The sequence below is a fragment of the Diplotaxodon limnothrissa genome, linkage group LG1 (assembly GCF_057381915.1).
Source record: "Diplotaxodon limnothrissa isolate DT_005_m linkage group LG1, D_limnothrissa_male_GT1.1, whole genome shotgun sequence".
NCBI lineage: Eukaryota > Metazoa > Chordata > Actinopteri > Cichliformes > Cichlidae > Diplotaxodon > Diplotaxodon limnothrissa.
In genome coordinates, this window is record NC_140596.1 from 41,423,193 (window position 1) to 41,441,447 (window position 18,255).

The 18,255-nt window shown below is 41.1% G+C and overlaps 1 protein-coding gene across 1 annotated transcript in view; it reads left to right on the top strand.

Annotated features, from left to right (window-relative positions):
• Positions 1 to 18,255, top strand: part of LOC146640228 (multiple epidermal growth factor-like domains protein 10) — a 189,068-nt gene that overhangs the window by 124,200 nt on the left and 46,613 nt on the right. The window contains exons 8-9 of the mRNA XM_085350434.1: positions 6,301 to 6,513; positions 6,742 to 6,916. Coding sequence (XP_085206560.1) covers positions 6,301 to 6,513; positions 6,742 to 6,916 — 388 coding nt within the window. The remainder of the gene's footprint in view (positions 1 to 6,300; positions 6,514 to 6,741; positions 6,917 to 18,255) is intronic.

The following is an 18,255-nucleotide window of genomic DNA, read 5'->3' on the forward strand; positions in this document are numbered from 1 at the left end:
AGTGAGTATTCTGGACATTATTATTCTAAACAACAATTTAATTACTTTATGGCTGTTAATCTCTTAATATCCACCAGTTCACCAGCAACCTGTCTTGGACGGCATTGTTATTTCTGTTGCATTAACATTCAACCTTTTTTGTAGAATTTTGCAGAAAAAGTGCAATGCCAAAACTATTGTATGGCACCTCATCTGAAAGCTATATCCTGTAGTTTGTGAATGTTAGTATTTAGCAAATGATTAAAAGGAAACCCTACAAACCTGCAGAGGAAACACTGGACTTTTAAGTGTTCTTTTTCTAGCTCAGAATCATTGCACAAATACAGGTTTAAAAATATAAAACTGCAGTGCAAATGTATAAATTTGAACTTTAAATGTATAAAATATTAAAACTTAGTTTGGACTACAAATCAATTTGGGGTTTCCATCAATGTACCAAGTTGTGCCTTTTCTCGAGACTACAGTAGCTGAGCATCTGCCGTAGTTCTTGGATATTCATCGGCACTTCTATGCAAAACTGAGACAAAGCACTGAACACTTGAAAGCACGAACATGAAAGCACGCCATCTTTAGCTAGCAGGTTATGAGGTCTGTCTCCAGTACTGTACAGCTGTCCTGCTAGAACGTCATGTGTTCATATTTATAGTTATAGAGTAAATATAAATAAATATAAATATATAGAGTATATTTATAGTTATTAAATATAAGGTTTTTGGTTTAATTAACAACTCTCTAAAACAGAATGCAATAAAACCGTTTGTAAAGGGAGGCTTTATTACAGGGGTGTCGTATTCAGACTGCGATACTTGTAGCTTCATACATATAAAAACTGCTAAAAGATTGAGTCTGCAAATCTATTTAAATACTGTTTAAAATGTTCTTACCTTCAACAGTGTATCATAGGCTACGTTCACACTGCAGGCGAAAGCGCATCAAATCCGATTTTTTTGACCCTATGCGACCCATATCCGATCATGGTATGACAGTGTGAACGGCACAAATCCGATATTTTCAAATCCGATCTGGGTCACTTTCGTATGTGGTACTGAATCCGATACATATCCGATGTTTCAGAAAGCGACTGCTGTGTGAAAGGTCACGTCGCATTAAATCCGTCTTTTACGTCACCGACACAAGACAGACGCCAATTATCAGCGCCAGAGAAGACATCGCGAACGCTTCTCTGGCCATCCCGTGTAGATATCAGTGAAACTGTTGGGAAGACAACGTTGGAGAAACGTGAACATTTTATTTGTACTATATAATCTGCAGATTCTGACAGAAATCTGCAGCTATCCTTTGAAGCACCGCTCCTCTAAAACAGCAATAAGGATCATTATTAGGTTATTTACATTATTATGTAAATAACAAAATAACTTAAAGCAAAAATTGGGAAACGTAAAGTCCGAAGTCTTTATATTAAGGGCCATCAGTCAAACAATACTGTTTGCTCTGGGTCTAAACAGAGCGCGTTGTGTGTGAAGTCTTCTTTTGCGCATGCGGGCCGCTTTGAGCGCTCACACTAGAGCGCGTTTGCTGTCGCATTTTATTTGTAGTGTGAACGAGCAGACAAAAAAATCGGATTTGATCAAAAAATGAGAATTGAGCATCAAGACCTGCAGTGTGAACGTAGCCTTAGTTAGAATACCTGGCTTTTTTTCCCCCACAAGGTTTTGTGCACCATTATTTTAAATTCCGAGATACTTGATCTTTTGTCCAGACTTTTTACTAGTTGCTTGTAATATACTCCTATTCAATTACACACTGAAGAACATGAGAAACATGGAAGTTAACTATTAAGAGCAACTGGAGTTCACTTCCTTTCTCAAGGTTTATAAAAGCAGACATACTTTTATAGACCTTGTGAAAGGCTTTTAGAATCATAAGAAGAGTTTCCCCTGCCATAATCACATACAGTAATCATTTATTGAAAGTTGAGACTATAAAGCAGAGTTGTAGTGATTACATCTGAGACAGCGTTTTCGACTTGATCCATTTTGATATTATACAAAAAGCTGTGTGCTTAACTCTATATCTTATACCCTTATCCATCCTTTAAACCAGGCCTTCCCAAAGTGTGGGGCCCGCCCCCTAGGGGGGCGCAGAGCCATTGCAGGGGGGGCGCGGTATGAAAAGGGGGGGAAAAAACAAAACACTTGGACACTGCTAGCACAGGGCACCCACAGAAATGCAAAGTAGGAGATGAAGCATCGCTGAATATGTTTCCAAACCAACTTCATTCTAAGACAAAGACTAGAAAATATGATGAAGCAAATCTTCCCTTTGGCTTCACCTGCACAAGTGCCGAGGTAGGTCTCCCTGCAGGGTTGGTTTTCCCTCCATCAGGAGCAGCGCTGGGCTCTTCAAATCATGGAATACAACTCTTCACTTGCACTGATGACAGCTATAGCTGAAACGTATTCATGTCGCTTAAAAGTAAACACTCAGTGAGTGCTGGCGTTTTGTTTGTTTAAAGCAGTGGTTCCCAAACTGTTTTTGCTGGGCCCCCCTTTGTTTTACAAGAAAAATGTTCGCCCCCCCCGTCCGCGCATGGACAAACAGTATCCCACATTCTTGATTTTTAGTTCACAAACACTTCTTGTAATGACTAATGCTACAGGTATAGCTCTAAAGAATATAGCATCATAGGCAGTGTAGTCTGTGCTGCAGGGAGAATGGACTGCCATACACGTTATGTGTCTGTGAGCGCGAGGAGGGAGAAAAAGGAAAAGTACGAGTTGTCATCGAGCAAAAACGGGAGCTGGAACTAGGGCTGGGCCATATCATACCGTTCACAGTAATACCGGTGTAATTTTGGGCAACGATAAGAAAATGAAATATGGCGATAGAATATGGGTAAAACGTGCATGCGCAGTGCCTATGTTTACATACACACAAGGCAGCGACGCAGAATGAGAAGAGCAAAAGTGGATCGTTGAATGAAACGGATGAACCAGAACTGGTTTGTAAAAATGCTGCAGCTTCAGTGGTGTGGAACTGGTTTGGCTTTCATCCGTCAGATACACAACAAAGCACAATTTTTGGTAGCGCATGCTAGCAGGCCGTCGTTATTACCGTGTTGTATGGAAAATACGGCGCACTTAAAATCAATCCTTTGAATTTTCTGAAAGTCGACAGAGCCCCTTATAATCCCGTGTGCCTTATGTATGAACTCTGGTTGTGTTTACTGACCTCGAAACGGTTTTATGTACACGGCGCTCGAAAATCTGTCAAATGTTTTACTACGACTTTGCTAAGCTACAAAGCCGCACCGCTCGATGGATTGTCGGAGCATTACAGCTATCGTAGGCAGGAGCCTCGCGGAGTGATACGTACTGCACCTCAACATGATATTACCGTATTGTGTGTGTATAACCTCTTTTTAAGTGTTGTGGATATTATACATGGTTATGCTGAGGATATGTCGGCCAGTTTCCGCTGGAAATGCCTTTTGGTTAAACTGTCAGCGAGGAATTTGCACTGTTACATTTTTATATAACTTTAATGGACATAAAAAACAGCTGCTTGTTTAAGTGAAAATACATTGATGTTTTTTTTTTGCACTAATAAAGTTGTGGAGTTGTAAAGTATTTTGTCTGGTGTCAATTATATCGTCAGTTATATCGTTATCGCAAATTTTCAATTGTATATTGGGATAAATATTTTTGGTCATATCGCCCTGCTCTAGCTGGAAGCATGTAAATATAATAATAACCACTGCAGCCAAGAAGAGAGCCTGACGAGCCCAGTTGTAAGTAAGCTATTAAGACTCGACTGTACACCGTGTTCGTGTTTTCCTCCGAAACAATAAATTCCGTTGGAGCAGCCTTTCAACGCCTCTCTCTGTCTCTCGCAAGAAAAGTTGACCCAGACAACAAAGTAAAGCTATTTTTCGGCTACGAACCGACACGAACCCGACGTATTAGTCAGAGGTCCCTTTACTACGGTTCGGAGTTGCGGCCCTTCAGTAACAGTAATAAATCACAGCAATAGTACATTCACGTTGTTGTAAAAAGCACGATAATATATTAAGTAATCCAAAGTATTCTGAATACGTTACAGATTACATTTTGGGGCATGTAATCTGTAATGGAATACATTTTAAAAGTAACCTTCCCAACACTGGTCATCAGTGCAAGTCAACAGTTGTATTCACTAATTTAAAAGGTTGCAATCACAGAGTGGTGCTTGTGAGTAGTAAAAAAAAAAATTAAAATGATTGAATTACAAGTTTTGCAGCTCTCCATATATTTGTGTAAATATGTAAAAATGATAAACACAAGTGTGTGAAGCTTAATCTTTTTTCCTATACATTTTCACACTTTAGTTTTCAGGTTCTCACATTTTGCTCCGTATTTACTTTCATATTGTTCCTCCTCGAGTGCTGCCACAGCCTGAGATGAACTGGAGGCTTTAGTGCTGGCCAGAAAACCAGGAGCTCCACGTGTATTAACAAGGAATTTAGAAGGTCGCCCATCGTTGTTGTGTATGGTGATATATGATGATACAGCTGTAGTGTAATTAAAAAGGAGAGGTGGGTCACTGCGTAGTGCAGGGGTCCCCAACTCCAGGCCTCGAGGGCCGGTGTCCTGCAGTTATTAGATGTGTCCGTGATCCAACACAGCTGATTTAAATGGCTAAATGACCTCCTCAACATGTCTTGAAGTTCTCCAGAGGCCTGGTAATGAACTAATCATTTGATTCAGGTGTGCTGACCCAGGGTGAGATCTAAAACCTGCAGGACACCAGCCCTCGAGGCCTTGAGTTGGGGAAGCCTGGCGTAGTGTAACAGCTGCCGTTGTAATGCAGTGTATTGCCGCATGGTGGCGCCTCCTATCTCATGACTCCCTTGTCACTCCCTTTTTGTTCTTCTTCGCACTCTCTCTGTAATGGATTCTTCCGTGTACACAGACTAGTGAGCTCTCAAGTAAGGTGTGGTAGAGGTAGCACATGAATGGCCCTGCCAACCGGAGTTATGCACAAAGTTATGACTTCCAGTTCTTGAAGATAATTTTTTTAGCGATGCGTGAGGCAGTAACAACTATGTTTGATTTATGTGCTTCCATTTATGTGCTTATGTCACCTAACATGAACAGTTTAGGTGTGGCAACTAAACCGTGTGGAAAGGTCTTCACATATCCTCCGACAGGCCCTCGTAGGCGTACAAGACCATACAGCGTGCACATAGTTTTCAGTGGGTGTTTGCAGTGTGTGCATATGTCTGAGTGTGTGAGGCCCATTTGGAACATCCTTTGTCCTGTATATTGTGTTCTATGGAGAGTTCTGCATGTTGTAAGTTGCTGTATTATGGGTTGATGGAAAGATCTTGCTCCCGTTTTGCAGTTTTATGGAAAATGGAATCACCAATTTTACACATTTTATATGTGTCTGATAACCATTTAGGGGTAGAGATATTTTAAATATTTTGTTGCCCATGTAGACATTTGAGTTCAGTTTACTGGGGTAAATCATTTTTGTGGGCTGGACTTCAAATCAGAGATCTTTACTTGTCCACAGAGAGCTTGTTTTAGGTTCAGCCATGGGCCGTCTAACAAGCTTGATTCGATCCATTCTGAGTCATACAGCGATCTGTTGGCTAAAAAGTAGAGATACAAATTTGGTCATTCTAGACCTTTGTGTTTTGGTTTTTGTGAAGTTTTTAAACTAATTTGTTATTGTGGAGGTTTGCTGAGTGAGGCAGAATAAAAATAGTTCAAAGGGTCGACAATCCAGTGTTTTTCTTCAAAACTGTGGTCTAGTGCGTTGTATTTAAAGTGCAGAACAGTTGCAGTCTCTTATCCATGTGCTCTAATGTGTTATCTTTAGACAATTATTTTTTTCAAAATGTACAGAGAGCACATAATTTAACAATACACGACTCAGATTAATAATAATGGAAATAATGATTTGTGATGAAATTCAGTGCAATAGAAAACTAGCTTTCTTTGCAGAATTACACTGAAAATATTTTGGCTCTTATTCTGGTCCCAGGTTATTTTCCTACCGGGAACCAAGGGGAAGTTGTCTAAACAGCTATGGTTACCTTTTCCCAAATACCAGCTCAACATTTTGCAGAAAAACGGGGTGTTTACTCAAGGATTGTATTCCAACTCGATTTATTATCTCTGAATTGTGTCTTTCCAGGTAACAAAGTTGATTAGAAGTAATAGAAGTCCCAAATGCTGCAGTAATAACTGTTTCTTTCACTCTAACTTGTAAACAGAAAAATCCCAGGCACCTTTAGAAGAGAGGCTTAGAATGTTGGAAAATAACTCCTCCGTGTTTTTTAAACCAACCCAGATGCCAGGATGAATGCCCAGTTGGCACTTATGGGCCACAGTGTGCTCACAAGTGTGACTGCCAGAACAGAGCCAAATGCTACCACATCAACGGCGCCTGCCTTTGTAACGAAGGCTTCAAGGGGCCTAGCTGTCAGGATCGTTTCTGTCCCACTGGCCTGTATGGACTCATCTGTGACAAATACTGCCCCTGCATACACACAAACACACTCAGGTACTGGATCATTGCTCAGGCTTTCTTACTGTACAACACTTCAGTAGAATAGAATGTTTGAATTACTGTATCTAGTTAAAGTGGAGTTGATATTTTGTTTCACATATTTCTGCTTTTCCCACTAAACCTACTATAAAAGTAACTTTGTGTCGAGGGTGGTCAAAATGGGAGAACTACAAAACAATATACACACTGCAAAAAAACCTTCTAATCTTCCTGCTCTTTCAGCTGTCACCCTCTGTCAGGAGAGTGCACCTGTGCTGCGGGATGGACTGGGCTTTACTGTGACGAGACCTGCCCACCAGGTTACTACGGTGAGGGCTGCAGAGAGCTGTGTGTTTGTGCTAATGGAGCCTACTGTGATGGCATCACTGGAGCTTGTATCTGTGCACCAGGATACATAGTAAGTGCAAAAGATTTCTGTGGCTTAACACCAACACTTTCCTTTTCCCCCAGTCCAGTTATTGGAATTTTATTGGTTGTTTTTGTTTTGTCTCACTCTAAACTTGCCAAATATAGATTATGGGATTATGGGAAGATTTAACACTGAGTATTTTTAAAACAAACTATTATCTTCAAACTATCTACAAGCTAGAGGGAGCCCACAGAAAAGGATGAGCCAGCTGCCTTGCTTCTTGCCTAACTGTATTGTGCTATGGAAACAAATAGACGACTCGTCTCTCAAAGCAAATACTTTGATTCTTCTCTAAGCTGCTCGTTCTACCATTTCACCTGTGTGTTTTTAATTGATTCATTCTAAGTTCATGAGAATGCCTCAATTTGCTGGACAATGTAATTGCACACAAATCAATATATATTTGAGAAGATCATTTATTTTCTATTAAAGAGCCACAATTCATGTGTTTATCATTTTTGGAATACTCTGTGCAGAGATTGCAAGAAAACAGCATTTTTTATTTTGTAAAACGTTTTATTTTGTATTTTCAAACATTTGCTGTTTGTTTTACAATCAAAACTGTATATCATATCATATCATATCATATTATATTATATTACATTACATTATCGGATGATACAACACGTGGACAGCATAGAGTGAAATTCAGTTTTCACCACCACCCATTCTATTCCACAGTCTTAAGAGAAGCATAATGTCTTTGATCAGAGCATGCAGCTATTCACTAAAACTTGCCTAATTAACATCCTCCACATCTGTCAGAACTTTTAAGTTTAAGTGCATTGCATCAGCCATAGGTCTATTCATAAGAAAAAAGCACAGGCTCAGAGGCTTTAACGGCAAGAAATCAAAAGGATTTCCTCAGAAAGAATTGCACATGTAAATGAGGTTCCTAGTATTATTTAACCTGAAGACAGGTTAAAAATAATGAACAACTTCCACCTGGTTGAGGAGAGGGTATTTACAGCCAGTGTGTGCAGAAGATGCACAGAGAAGGCGTAGGACATCCTCTAACAACTGGTGCTGTTGACTCTGCAGGTTTAGACACAGAGCTAATGTGGCTCGCAAAGCAGAAAGGCTAATGCAGGTGCAACTCGTACGATGTTTGACAAAGAGAGCACGAGTGTCAGGATGGTACAAAAGTATGTGGAGTTTCTGCCTATATGTAACAGTGAGAGTACCTTAAAGGTTTGCATGCAGTAATATTTAAAATCTCTTGTTGATTTGTCTGTAACTAGTGCAGATGTATGCGCCGTTTTATTAAGCAGGTCTTGTTCCCATTTTGATGAGTAAGTTTAGGTGAAGTTTAGTTTGCCTTCTAATCTTACATCATATTTAGAAAGCTTTGGTTGCTCTGAATTATCAATGCTAATTGCCAGTTGTACAAAGTAAATTAGCATTTGTCCATGAAGTCAGTCCAGCATTTTGGTCAGTGGTTGGACGTAGCGTTTCATAAATAAAGTTGGCATGGCCGTAAACTTACAAGATGGACCCAAAGCTGTGCCACTGTCTATAAAGCTGTGAGACCTATACTTGCTCCAATGATGTGGTTGTCCAATAATGTCTTTCCAGTTACACTAAGTGAGTTATAGTAATGCTTAAGATGAAACCCTCATTATCCTTATAAGAGATCTTACCTCGGTGTGTCCTGTTTGGATCTTTGGTCTTTCAATGCTGTCTGTTATTGTCAGCTCACAGAGGCAAGAACCAAATCAAACAGTCACATCAAGGCTGATCGTCTGTATCAGCAGTTTCATTGGCGTCTGTTCCATGAGCTGTTTTTCTATAATTTAATACATAAGTGTTGACAGAAGACCTTTGACACACCTTTTATTATATCGATGCTTATACTACAACCATAACTGAAGATGAATGCCAAATTAAGATCTTTACAAAACCCAACCAAAACACAATAAACACACATGAACACAAAACAGATGGTGTCCGTTTGATTTTCACAGAAATTTAAAACTAAAACATCTCCAGTTACTTTACACAAAACTCCACTGATTCCCCAAACAGAGACAAACTCTTCAGTGTTACACAATATCATAATAAACGAATTCTGCTTTTAAACGTGCACCTACTATCCCCTTGAACGTAATTTCAGAATTAACTGATCCTGCCCCTTCATTTTGTTCCTCCTTGTGAGCCATGTACTCATCTTAGCTTGACCTATTGAAAAATTAATTAAGCAAACCTTTCACCGCTGCACCACAGAGTACTTTGGACCCAGGATAAAGAGACTCTCCTCTAAAACAATCCTAAGCCCAGGAAGCCACTGTCACAGCAAAGAAAAGAGGCCAGCAGGCCTGGGACAGCCAAGCCACAGGCGCTGCAGTGTTTCCTTGGTCCGACAGAAAAGACTGTGGCTCCCCGTTCTTGGATCTTTACAGGGAGTGCAGAATTATTAGGCAAATGAGTATTTTGTCCACATCGTCCTCTTCATGCATGTTGTCTTACTCCAAGCTGTATAGGCTCGAAAGCCTACTACCAATTAAGCATATTAGGTGATGTGCATCTCTGTAATGAGAAGGGGTGTGGTCTAATGACATCAACACCCTATATCAGGTGTGCATAATTATTAGGCAACGTCCTTTCCTTTGGCAAAATGGGTCAAAAGAAGGACTTGACAGGCTCAGAAAAGTCAAAAATAGTGAGATATCTTGCAGAGGGATGCAGCAGTCTCAAAATTGCAAAGCTTCTGAAGCGTGATCATCGAACAATCAAGCGTTTCATTCAAAATAGTCAACAGGGTCGCAAGAAGCGTGTGGAAAAACCAAGGCGCAAAATAACTGCCCATGAACTGAGAAAAGTCAAGCGTGCAGCTGCCAAGATGCCACTTGCCACCAGTTTGGCCATATTTCAGAGCTGCAACATCACTGGAGTGCCCAAAAGCACAAGGTGTGCAATACTCAGAGACATGGCCAAGGTAAGAAAGGCTGAAAGACGACCACCACTGAACAAGACACACAAGCTGAAACGTCAAGACTGGGCCAAGAAATATCTCAAGACTGGTTTTTCTAAGGTTTTATGGACTGATGAAATGAGAGTGAGTCTTGATGGGCCAGATGGATGGGCCCGTGGCTGGATTGGTAAAGGCAGAGAGCTCCAGTCCCACTCAGACGCCAGCAAGGTGGAGGTGGAGTACTGGTTTGGGCTGGTATCATCAAAGATGAGCTTGTGGGGCCTTTTCGGGTTGAGGATGGAGTCAAGCTCAACTCCCAGTCCTACTGCCAGTTTCTGGAAGACACCTTCTTCAAGCAGTGGTACAGGAAGAAGTCTGCATCCTTCAAGAAAAACATGATTTTCATGCAGGACAATGCTCCATCACACGCGTCCAAGTACTCCACAGCGTGGCTGCAAGAAAGGGTATAAAAGAAGAAAAACTAATGACATGGCCTCCTTGTTCACCTGATCTGAACCCCATTGAGAACCTGTGGTCCATCATCAAATGTGAGATTTACAAGGAGGGAAAACAGTACACCTCTCTGAACAGTGTCTGGGAGGCTGTGGTTGCTGCTGCACGCAATGTTGATGGTGAACAGATCAAAACACTGACAGAATCCATGGATGGCAGGCTTTTGAGTGTCCTTGCAAAGAAAGGTGGCTATATTGGTCGCTGATTTGTTTTTGAATGTCAGAAATGTATATTTGTGAATGTGGAGATGTTATATTGGTTTCACTGGTAAAAATAAATCATTGAAATGGGTATATATTTGTTTTTTGTTAAGTTGCCTAATAATTATGCACAGTAATAGTCACCTGCACACACAGATATCCCCCTAAAATAGCTCAAACTAAAAACAAACTAAAAACTACTTCCAAAAACATTCAGCTTTGATATTAATGAGTTTTTTGGGTTCATTGAGAACATGGTTGTTGTTCAATAATAACATTATTCCTCAAAAATACAACTTGCCTAATAATTCTGCACTCCCTGTATGTTCCACGTGTTTATTCATAGCCATGACCCCATGCACCACTCTCCACTGGAGAGCCACACTGCGTTTCTCTATGGGAAGCTTGTACAGGGACGTCCAACTGTCAGATGAAATTGGTTTGTTACCTGCAGAGTGAGTGCCCAGTGCAGCCCTTAAGAGTCCAGGAAGACCAGCCATGACCTCTTCCACCAGCTTCTCCTGAAGGCACAAAGATCTCACTCCAGTCTCCTAAGCCAGCTTGGCAGCTGTTTTCCACTGGCCTGCTGTCCTCAGCCCCGCCAGCTTTGTTAGGCCAGCATTTATGAGGAACCTCTGAACACTAACAGTGCTGAGCATCATACTTGGTATCAAGGGATTGTAAAGTAGAGCCTCCTCTACATTACCATCTTTACAATAAAAACAGTCCAGTTCCAAGCATGCAAAACAGACTGGTAAAAACAGGAGGTCAGCATGAAGTCTATTCCAGTTACGTTTATGAGAAACAGGTGCTTTACTCTGTGAAGCAGCGTAGATGCCGCTTTGAACCAGGGCGGTTGTTGCTTATCATAAAGATACCGTTGTGCTGTCTGAAAGCGTAATGCTGTGAGGCAGCTAAGAAGAGTCAATCAAACTCTGACCCCCTCTGACACACAGACTCCTTTTTTCTCTGATAATTTTTAATAACATTTAAATTTACAATAAACTCCACCGATCTCACCTGGACCCACAGCACCAACGCTCTGGTAAATAAGGCCCAGCAGCGGCTGCACTACCACTACAATAACTTGGACTGGAAGTTCTCCTGGTCTTCCTGGTCATGTGGAAAGCATGCTCTCCTGCTGCCTGGATATTTGGTACGCAGGGGCAACTACTAAAAATGGGAAGGCTGCGCAGAAGGTAAAAATCATTGGCTGTCATTTGCCACCCCTGGAGCCCATTGCCAGATAACCATCGCCACCATCACAGGTGACCCTTCGCTCCCCGCCCAAAACCTGTTTGACCCACCGCCCTCTGGTCTGCGCCTCAGGTCAGTCAGGTCTCCCAACTCCAGACTCACAAACAGCTTCTTCCCCTGGGCCGTTCAGACTATTAACAAACACTATCCGCTGAAAGCCCACCCGTGGTGGGTCAGTTTGAGTAACCCTCATTACTCTACACCATAGGTGTCAAACTCTGCCCCCAGCCTAATTACATTTGGCCCGCGAAGCCACACCAAATGACTATCAGAGCTGGCCTACTGGTATCATACAGCTAATATATATATTGTTTAGTATTAAGCTTTGCTTGTTCCATATTCAGTTTTTCAGCAAAACTTGTTTGAGTCCATAAGAAAAGATTCATTCTTATATCTAGAGGAAGATTTTTTTTCAGTAAATATTAATGTTAGCCGCTCGACTTTGTTCCAGTTTTGAATTTTGGCCCACTGTGTATTTGAGTTTGACACCCCTGCTCTACACTATACTTACACATTGACTCTATATTAGACCAAGTCCTTTGCTCTACTTCCAAGCACTTTGTTTTCTATGTGTGCCTTTTCTTATTTTGTGCCTTTCTCTTGTATATATTCATCTTAACTGTACACCTTTCTCCAGTTTATTGCTGCTGTCTTACTATTTACATTTTATTCCTGCAGAGTTGGCGTCTAGCACTCATAATTTCGTTGTACATGTACAATTACCATATAGGGCTATTGTTTCCTGTTCTATTCAAGTGAATATTAAATTTAACAGCAGTGGAGAACGTGTTTTATTGCAGTAAATGATTTCTGAAATTGTTGTAACGAAGTTTAAGGATGTAATTCCTCCACTGTTATCGTCTTCAATGTCATTTAGCAACAGTTCAGAGCAGTTACCTAAACTCTAATCCCACAGAGGTCAATTAACTTGTTAATAGTTTTCTCTCCTCACTGTTTCTGACTCTGGATACTGTGTCTCCTCTGAAAATAGCCTTGAATCAGAAGTTCTTGACTCCCTGGTTAAATCCACAATGGACGCCTTGAAGCAGACAACCTGAAAACTGGAGAAAAAATTGCATCTCACTGATTTAGAAGAGTTTGCTCCACTATATAAGGAAAAGCCCTCTGTGAAGCGAGGACATCTTAGTATTCATCATTGATTGAAGGTGGTTTCTTCTCAGCACTGCAGCCAGGCTGACAAAGAGTCAGAGCTGTGTTGAGCTTCCTTTAACCATAACTTGTGATGACTTGACAAATTTCTTCACAAATAAAATTTCAACCATTGGAGAAATTATTTGTAACCATCTGACAAACCTGTCATTACGTACAGCTACTTTCAATAGTACTAATATTTAAATAGACTATTTAAGCTACTGTCCAAAAATTCTTCAAAGAGTAGTTATGAAACAATTAACTGATCATCTGCAGATCATCTATCAAGTAGAGCACAATTTTTTCATGTAAACGTAGAGTCTTCTTCTGCCGTTAATGACATAGTTCCACAGGGTTCTGTGCTAGGACCAATTCTGTTTACATTATACTTTCATTCTGCAGTATTATTAGAATGCACAGCACACATTTGCAGATGATACCCAGCACATCATTTAGTTAAACTGAAATACATTCCTAGATGTAAAGACCTGGGTGACTGCTTATTCCCTGCTTCTGAATTTAGACAAACAGAAGCTATTGTACTCGTCCTGAAAAGTCTTAGAAACAATGTGTCTAACCAGATAATTACTCTGGATGGAATAAGTTTGGACTCCAGTAACACTGCGAGGAATTTGGAGTCTAGTTTATATGCCACGTCACATCAAATTGTTAATTATTATTAATCTCTGGTTTTCTTTCTCAGTTTTGTTTTGTCTGCTCCCCTCATTCCCAGCCAGTTGCAACAGATGGCTGACCATCCCAGTTCTGCCAGAGGTGTCTTCCTGTTAAAAGGACGTTTTAACAGTTATTTTCCCATAGATTTGTAGAAACAAAGCCTAATATTACAGGGAGTGCAGAATTATTAGGCAAGTAATTTTATTATTGAACAACAACCATGTTCTCAATGAACCCAAAAAACTCATTAATATCAAAGCTGAATGTTTTTGGAAGTAGTTTTTAGTTTTAGCTATTTTAGGGGGATATCTGTGTGTGCAGGTGACTATTACTGTGCAGAATTATTAGGCAACTTAACAAAAACAAATATATACCCATTTCAATGATTTATTTTTACCAGTGAAACCAATATAACATCTCCACATTCACAAATATACATTTCTGACATTCAAAAACAAAACAAAAACAAATCAGCGACCAATATAGCCACCTTTCTTTGCAAGGACACTCAAAAGCCTGCCATCCATGGATTCTGTCAGTGTTTTGATCTGTTCACCATCAACATTGCGTGCAGCAGCAACCACAGCCTCCCAGACACTGTTCAGAGAGGTGTACTGTTTTCCCTCCTTGTAAATCTCACATTTGATGATGGACCACAGGTTCTCAATGGGGTTCAGATCAGGTGAACAAGGAGGCCATGTCATTAGTTTTTCTTCTTTTAGACCCTTTCTTGCCAGCCACGCTGTGGAGTACTTGGACGCGTGTGATGGAGCATTGTCCTGCATGAAAATCATGTTTTTCTTGAAGGATGCAGACTTCTTCCTGTACCACTGCTTGAAGAAGGTGTCTTCCAGAAACTGGCAGTAGGACTGGGAGTTGAGCTTGACTCCATCCTCAACCCGAAAAGGCCCCACAAGCTCATCTTTGATGATACCAGCCCAAACCAGTACTCCACCTCCACCTTGCTGGCGTCTGAGTGGGACTGGAGCTCTCTGCCCTTTACCAATCCAGCCACGGGCCCATCCATCTGGCCCATCAAGACTCACTCTCATTTCATCAGTCCATAAAACCTTAGAAAAACCAGTCTTGAGATATTTCTTGGCCCAGTCTTGACGTTTCAGCTTGTGTGTCTTGTTCAGTGGTGGTCGTCTTTCAGCCTTTCTTACCTTGGCCATGTCTCTGAGTATTGCACACCTTGTGCTTTTGGGCACTCCAGTGATGTTGCAGCTCTGAAATATGGCCAAACTGGTGGCAAGTGGCATCTTGGCAGCTGCACGCTTGACTTTTCTCAGTTCATGGGCAGTTATTTTGCGCCTTGGTTTTTCCACACGCTTCTTGCGACCCTGTTGACTATTTTGAATGAAACGCTTGATTGGTCGATGATCACGCTTCAGAAGCTTTGCAATTTTGAGACTGCTGCATCCCTCTGCAAGATATCTCACTGTTTTTGACTTTTCTGAGCCTGTCAAGTCCTTCTTTTGACCCATTTTGCCAAAGGAAAGGACGTTGCCTAATAATTATGCACACCTGATATAGGGTGTTGATGTCATTAGACCACACCCCTTCTCATTACAGAGATGCACATCACCTAATATGCTTAATTGGTAGTAGGCTTTCGAGCCTATACAGCTTGGAGTAAGACAACATGCATGAAGAGGATGATGTGGACAAAATACTCATTTGCCTAATAATTCTGCACTCCCTGTAAAGTCCCCAGCCCCCCAGGTCACTGAATAATTAATGTGTTACAATAACACACTTAACATATTCAGAGTTTAAAACCTTTGCACCTTTGCTGGATTTAGATCCAGAGGGAGTTATTAATCAGTTTCAGGTGCTTTGGTGTTAATGAAGTTAACAGCAGGCGCACTAGAGGGGCAAAATGACACATTTTTCCCATCCTCTTATTTTCTGACAGTTTTTTCACTACTTCTGTATTTGGCTTGGGTCATTGTCACTAGTGGTATTATGAGGTGATACCTAGTGACACCTTGCTGTCTCTCCAGGCACAGTCTCAGGAGAAGGATACAGGATATTAGTCTAGGAGACCTGAACACAAAAGTAGAACGTCCTTGTGTTACGTACAGCTCAAAATTTCCTCCATACAAGAACGTAGTAAGCTCCAATACTGACCAGTAAGAAATCTACACACTCACACTGCAATGGTGTACACAATGTTCATTTTTTTCCCCTCCAAGTCAGACTACTGGCTGAGGACACAACTCCGGTCTGGAATCCAAGGCCCAAAGCTGCCGTGGTCAGGATTGTTAGCCTTATCAGGCCTGGTGTTGTTCGAGGGTGGGTCTTTACACCAGATCCTGGGGCTTCCACTCTGGAGCTCACACTTCTCTAAATCTTGACCAGTTTCCTTTCCTTGGGCACAGATAGTGTCCAGTCCAGTGTTTTTATCCCAGCAAATCCACATGAATCCTAATTCAAACGAGTCCTCCCTCCAGCATCATCAGATTATTTTAAAAGCAAAACCAGGCCAAGTTAAAAATCCTTTCCTTTAAAATGTTTCATCCTGGAGTCTCCAAGGTCAGCTGGCTTCCCTGCTCCAGCAGTGTCCTACTAAAAAACAACAACCTGCCCTCTCCCCTTTATAGAGAAGGCCTAAAATCCTTCCCAATCAACTGCTCCCTGTACTCAACTCCAGATAGCTGGCTGTTGGACTAGAGTAGAATCTCCACTCCCACATGGGTGTGGCCCACACAAGACACAAAAACACCAAAGCATGCAATTAGTAAAAAAATGAAAAGTAATGCCAACCAAAATGTTTAGTGGAGGATTCTCTCAACTCTTTTCCACAATGCTACACTCTGCAACACTTAATCTATGAGGAGGACCAATATCTGCTCTTTTGTGCAAGGAGGAACAGGATGAGCACGACCAGAACCCGACAAATGACCTCTCGTAGGTGTGGTCAGGCTCACCCTGATCACATATGAGAGAAGTGAAAGGGTCAGCAGAACCCTTTAACATCATCGGGTTCCTCCTGCTGCACAACAATCCCAGGCTTCATGTGGCAATGATATGAGAGGATGAAGAAATTGATACTACTGACTGACCCCCATACTCACCTGACTTAAATCCAATAGAAGACCTGATGTTGTTGGGTGAACAGAAACATAGGGGATTCTCCTCAACACCACATGTTGTTCCAACATTGTCAGGCATCATTACAAGTATCTGTATGCCATACAAAATAAAACGCACTAATTTGGAGTTGCTGCAATTAAATGTTTCACTTTAATTTTCAGGGTGTCTGTGAATTTAGGTTCATGATTTTAATATCAAACAGTGCCTCATACTTTTGTTGCTAACACATTACTCAGTCCATATCTGTATAGATATCCGGCACAATTTTCCCCTATTGAGATCTGATGCGTTTTCCAAGTGTTCCTGTAATTGTTAGTAGTGTAGAGGCAATCACAGTCGTTGATGATCTGCTAACCAAGTACAGAAGCAGCAGTTTGATACTCAGTCTCTCCATTCCTATAGTGACAGTGATGGTATTTGTTTATTTTAGGGGACTACGTAGAGTTGTTAAATTTCTTTGCTTTCCTCCAAGGCTGCACAGCTAGTGTTTGGGTTATGAAGTAAAAAACACATTATTTTTGTTTTGTTATCTTTGATTTAAAAACTGAAAATAACTGGCTTTTAGAACAAAAATTTAAATCAAAGTTGCCAAGCAAATGATCATTAATCCACCAATCTGTACATAATTATTATACAAGAGGTGACTTTACAGTCCTGGGAAATTCAGTTGATTTTCCTTACTGAACACATTGATGTTCAATTTTATTTATTTTTCAAGTGTTTCAAATTTAATAAGAGCTCTTTGTCCTCCTGTCTTTTGGATAGCTTTGTGAATATTAGATTAATAGCAATTTAAAGGCAGCAGGTTTGAAGCATACAATTTTAATTGGCAAAGTTTATATGTTGGAGGTCCCAATCAATGTGTCAAGGTGCCTGAGATTTCAGATGTGTGAAGCTTGCTCTCCCAGCATGCTATCAGCACAGGATAAGGTTAGATATCCTGCTAATGCCAAGCTGTCTGTCTCGCCACTACGACATGTCCTTTATTGATTAGTCTGCAGTCTAGCTACTCTCTCATGTGTTCATCAGTAAATGTTACATACAAAGCATTTATGCTTATGTGAATCAGTAGATGAGGCAAGTTGAGAGTCAGGAGTCTTTGTTATCTTTGTCTTTGTTGTCTAGCTAAGTGTAAACAGCAGTAAATACTCAATATTCAATGTTGTTGTGCAGCACGCAGGACAGACAGCGCACAATGTGCTTTGAAGTAGCAGCCAAGAAAGGTGTTATTTAAGTCCATGAACAGTGAACACCTGTGTGGATCAGCGCGCTTGTATTCAAATGGTTTCCACATGTAATGGTCTGCTAGAGGATGTAGAGAGCCATAGTCCCGTCCCCCAGGGCATGAAGCAGGCATGGAGGAGATCCAGGCCCCAGACATCCAGAGGTGTGCAGGGAGTCACCTGCAGGGAGTGTGGTGAGGGGAGATAGGCCTTGGAGGGCCTGGGAGTTCCCAGAGAGGTGGAGTCTAAGACCCGACCTGACATATAGACACAGACAAACAGGCACACACAGACACA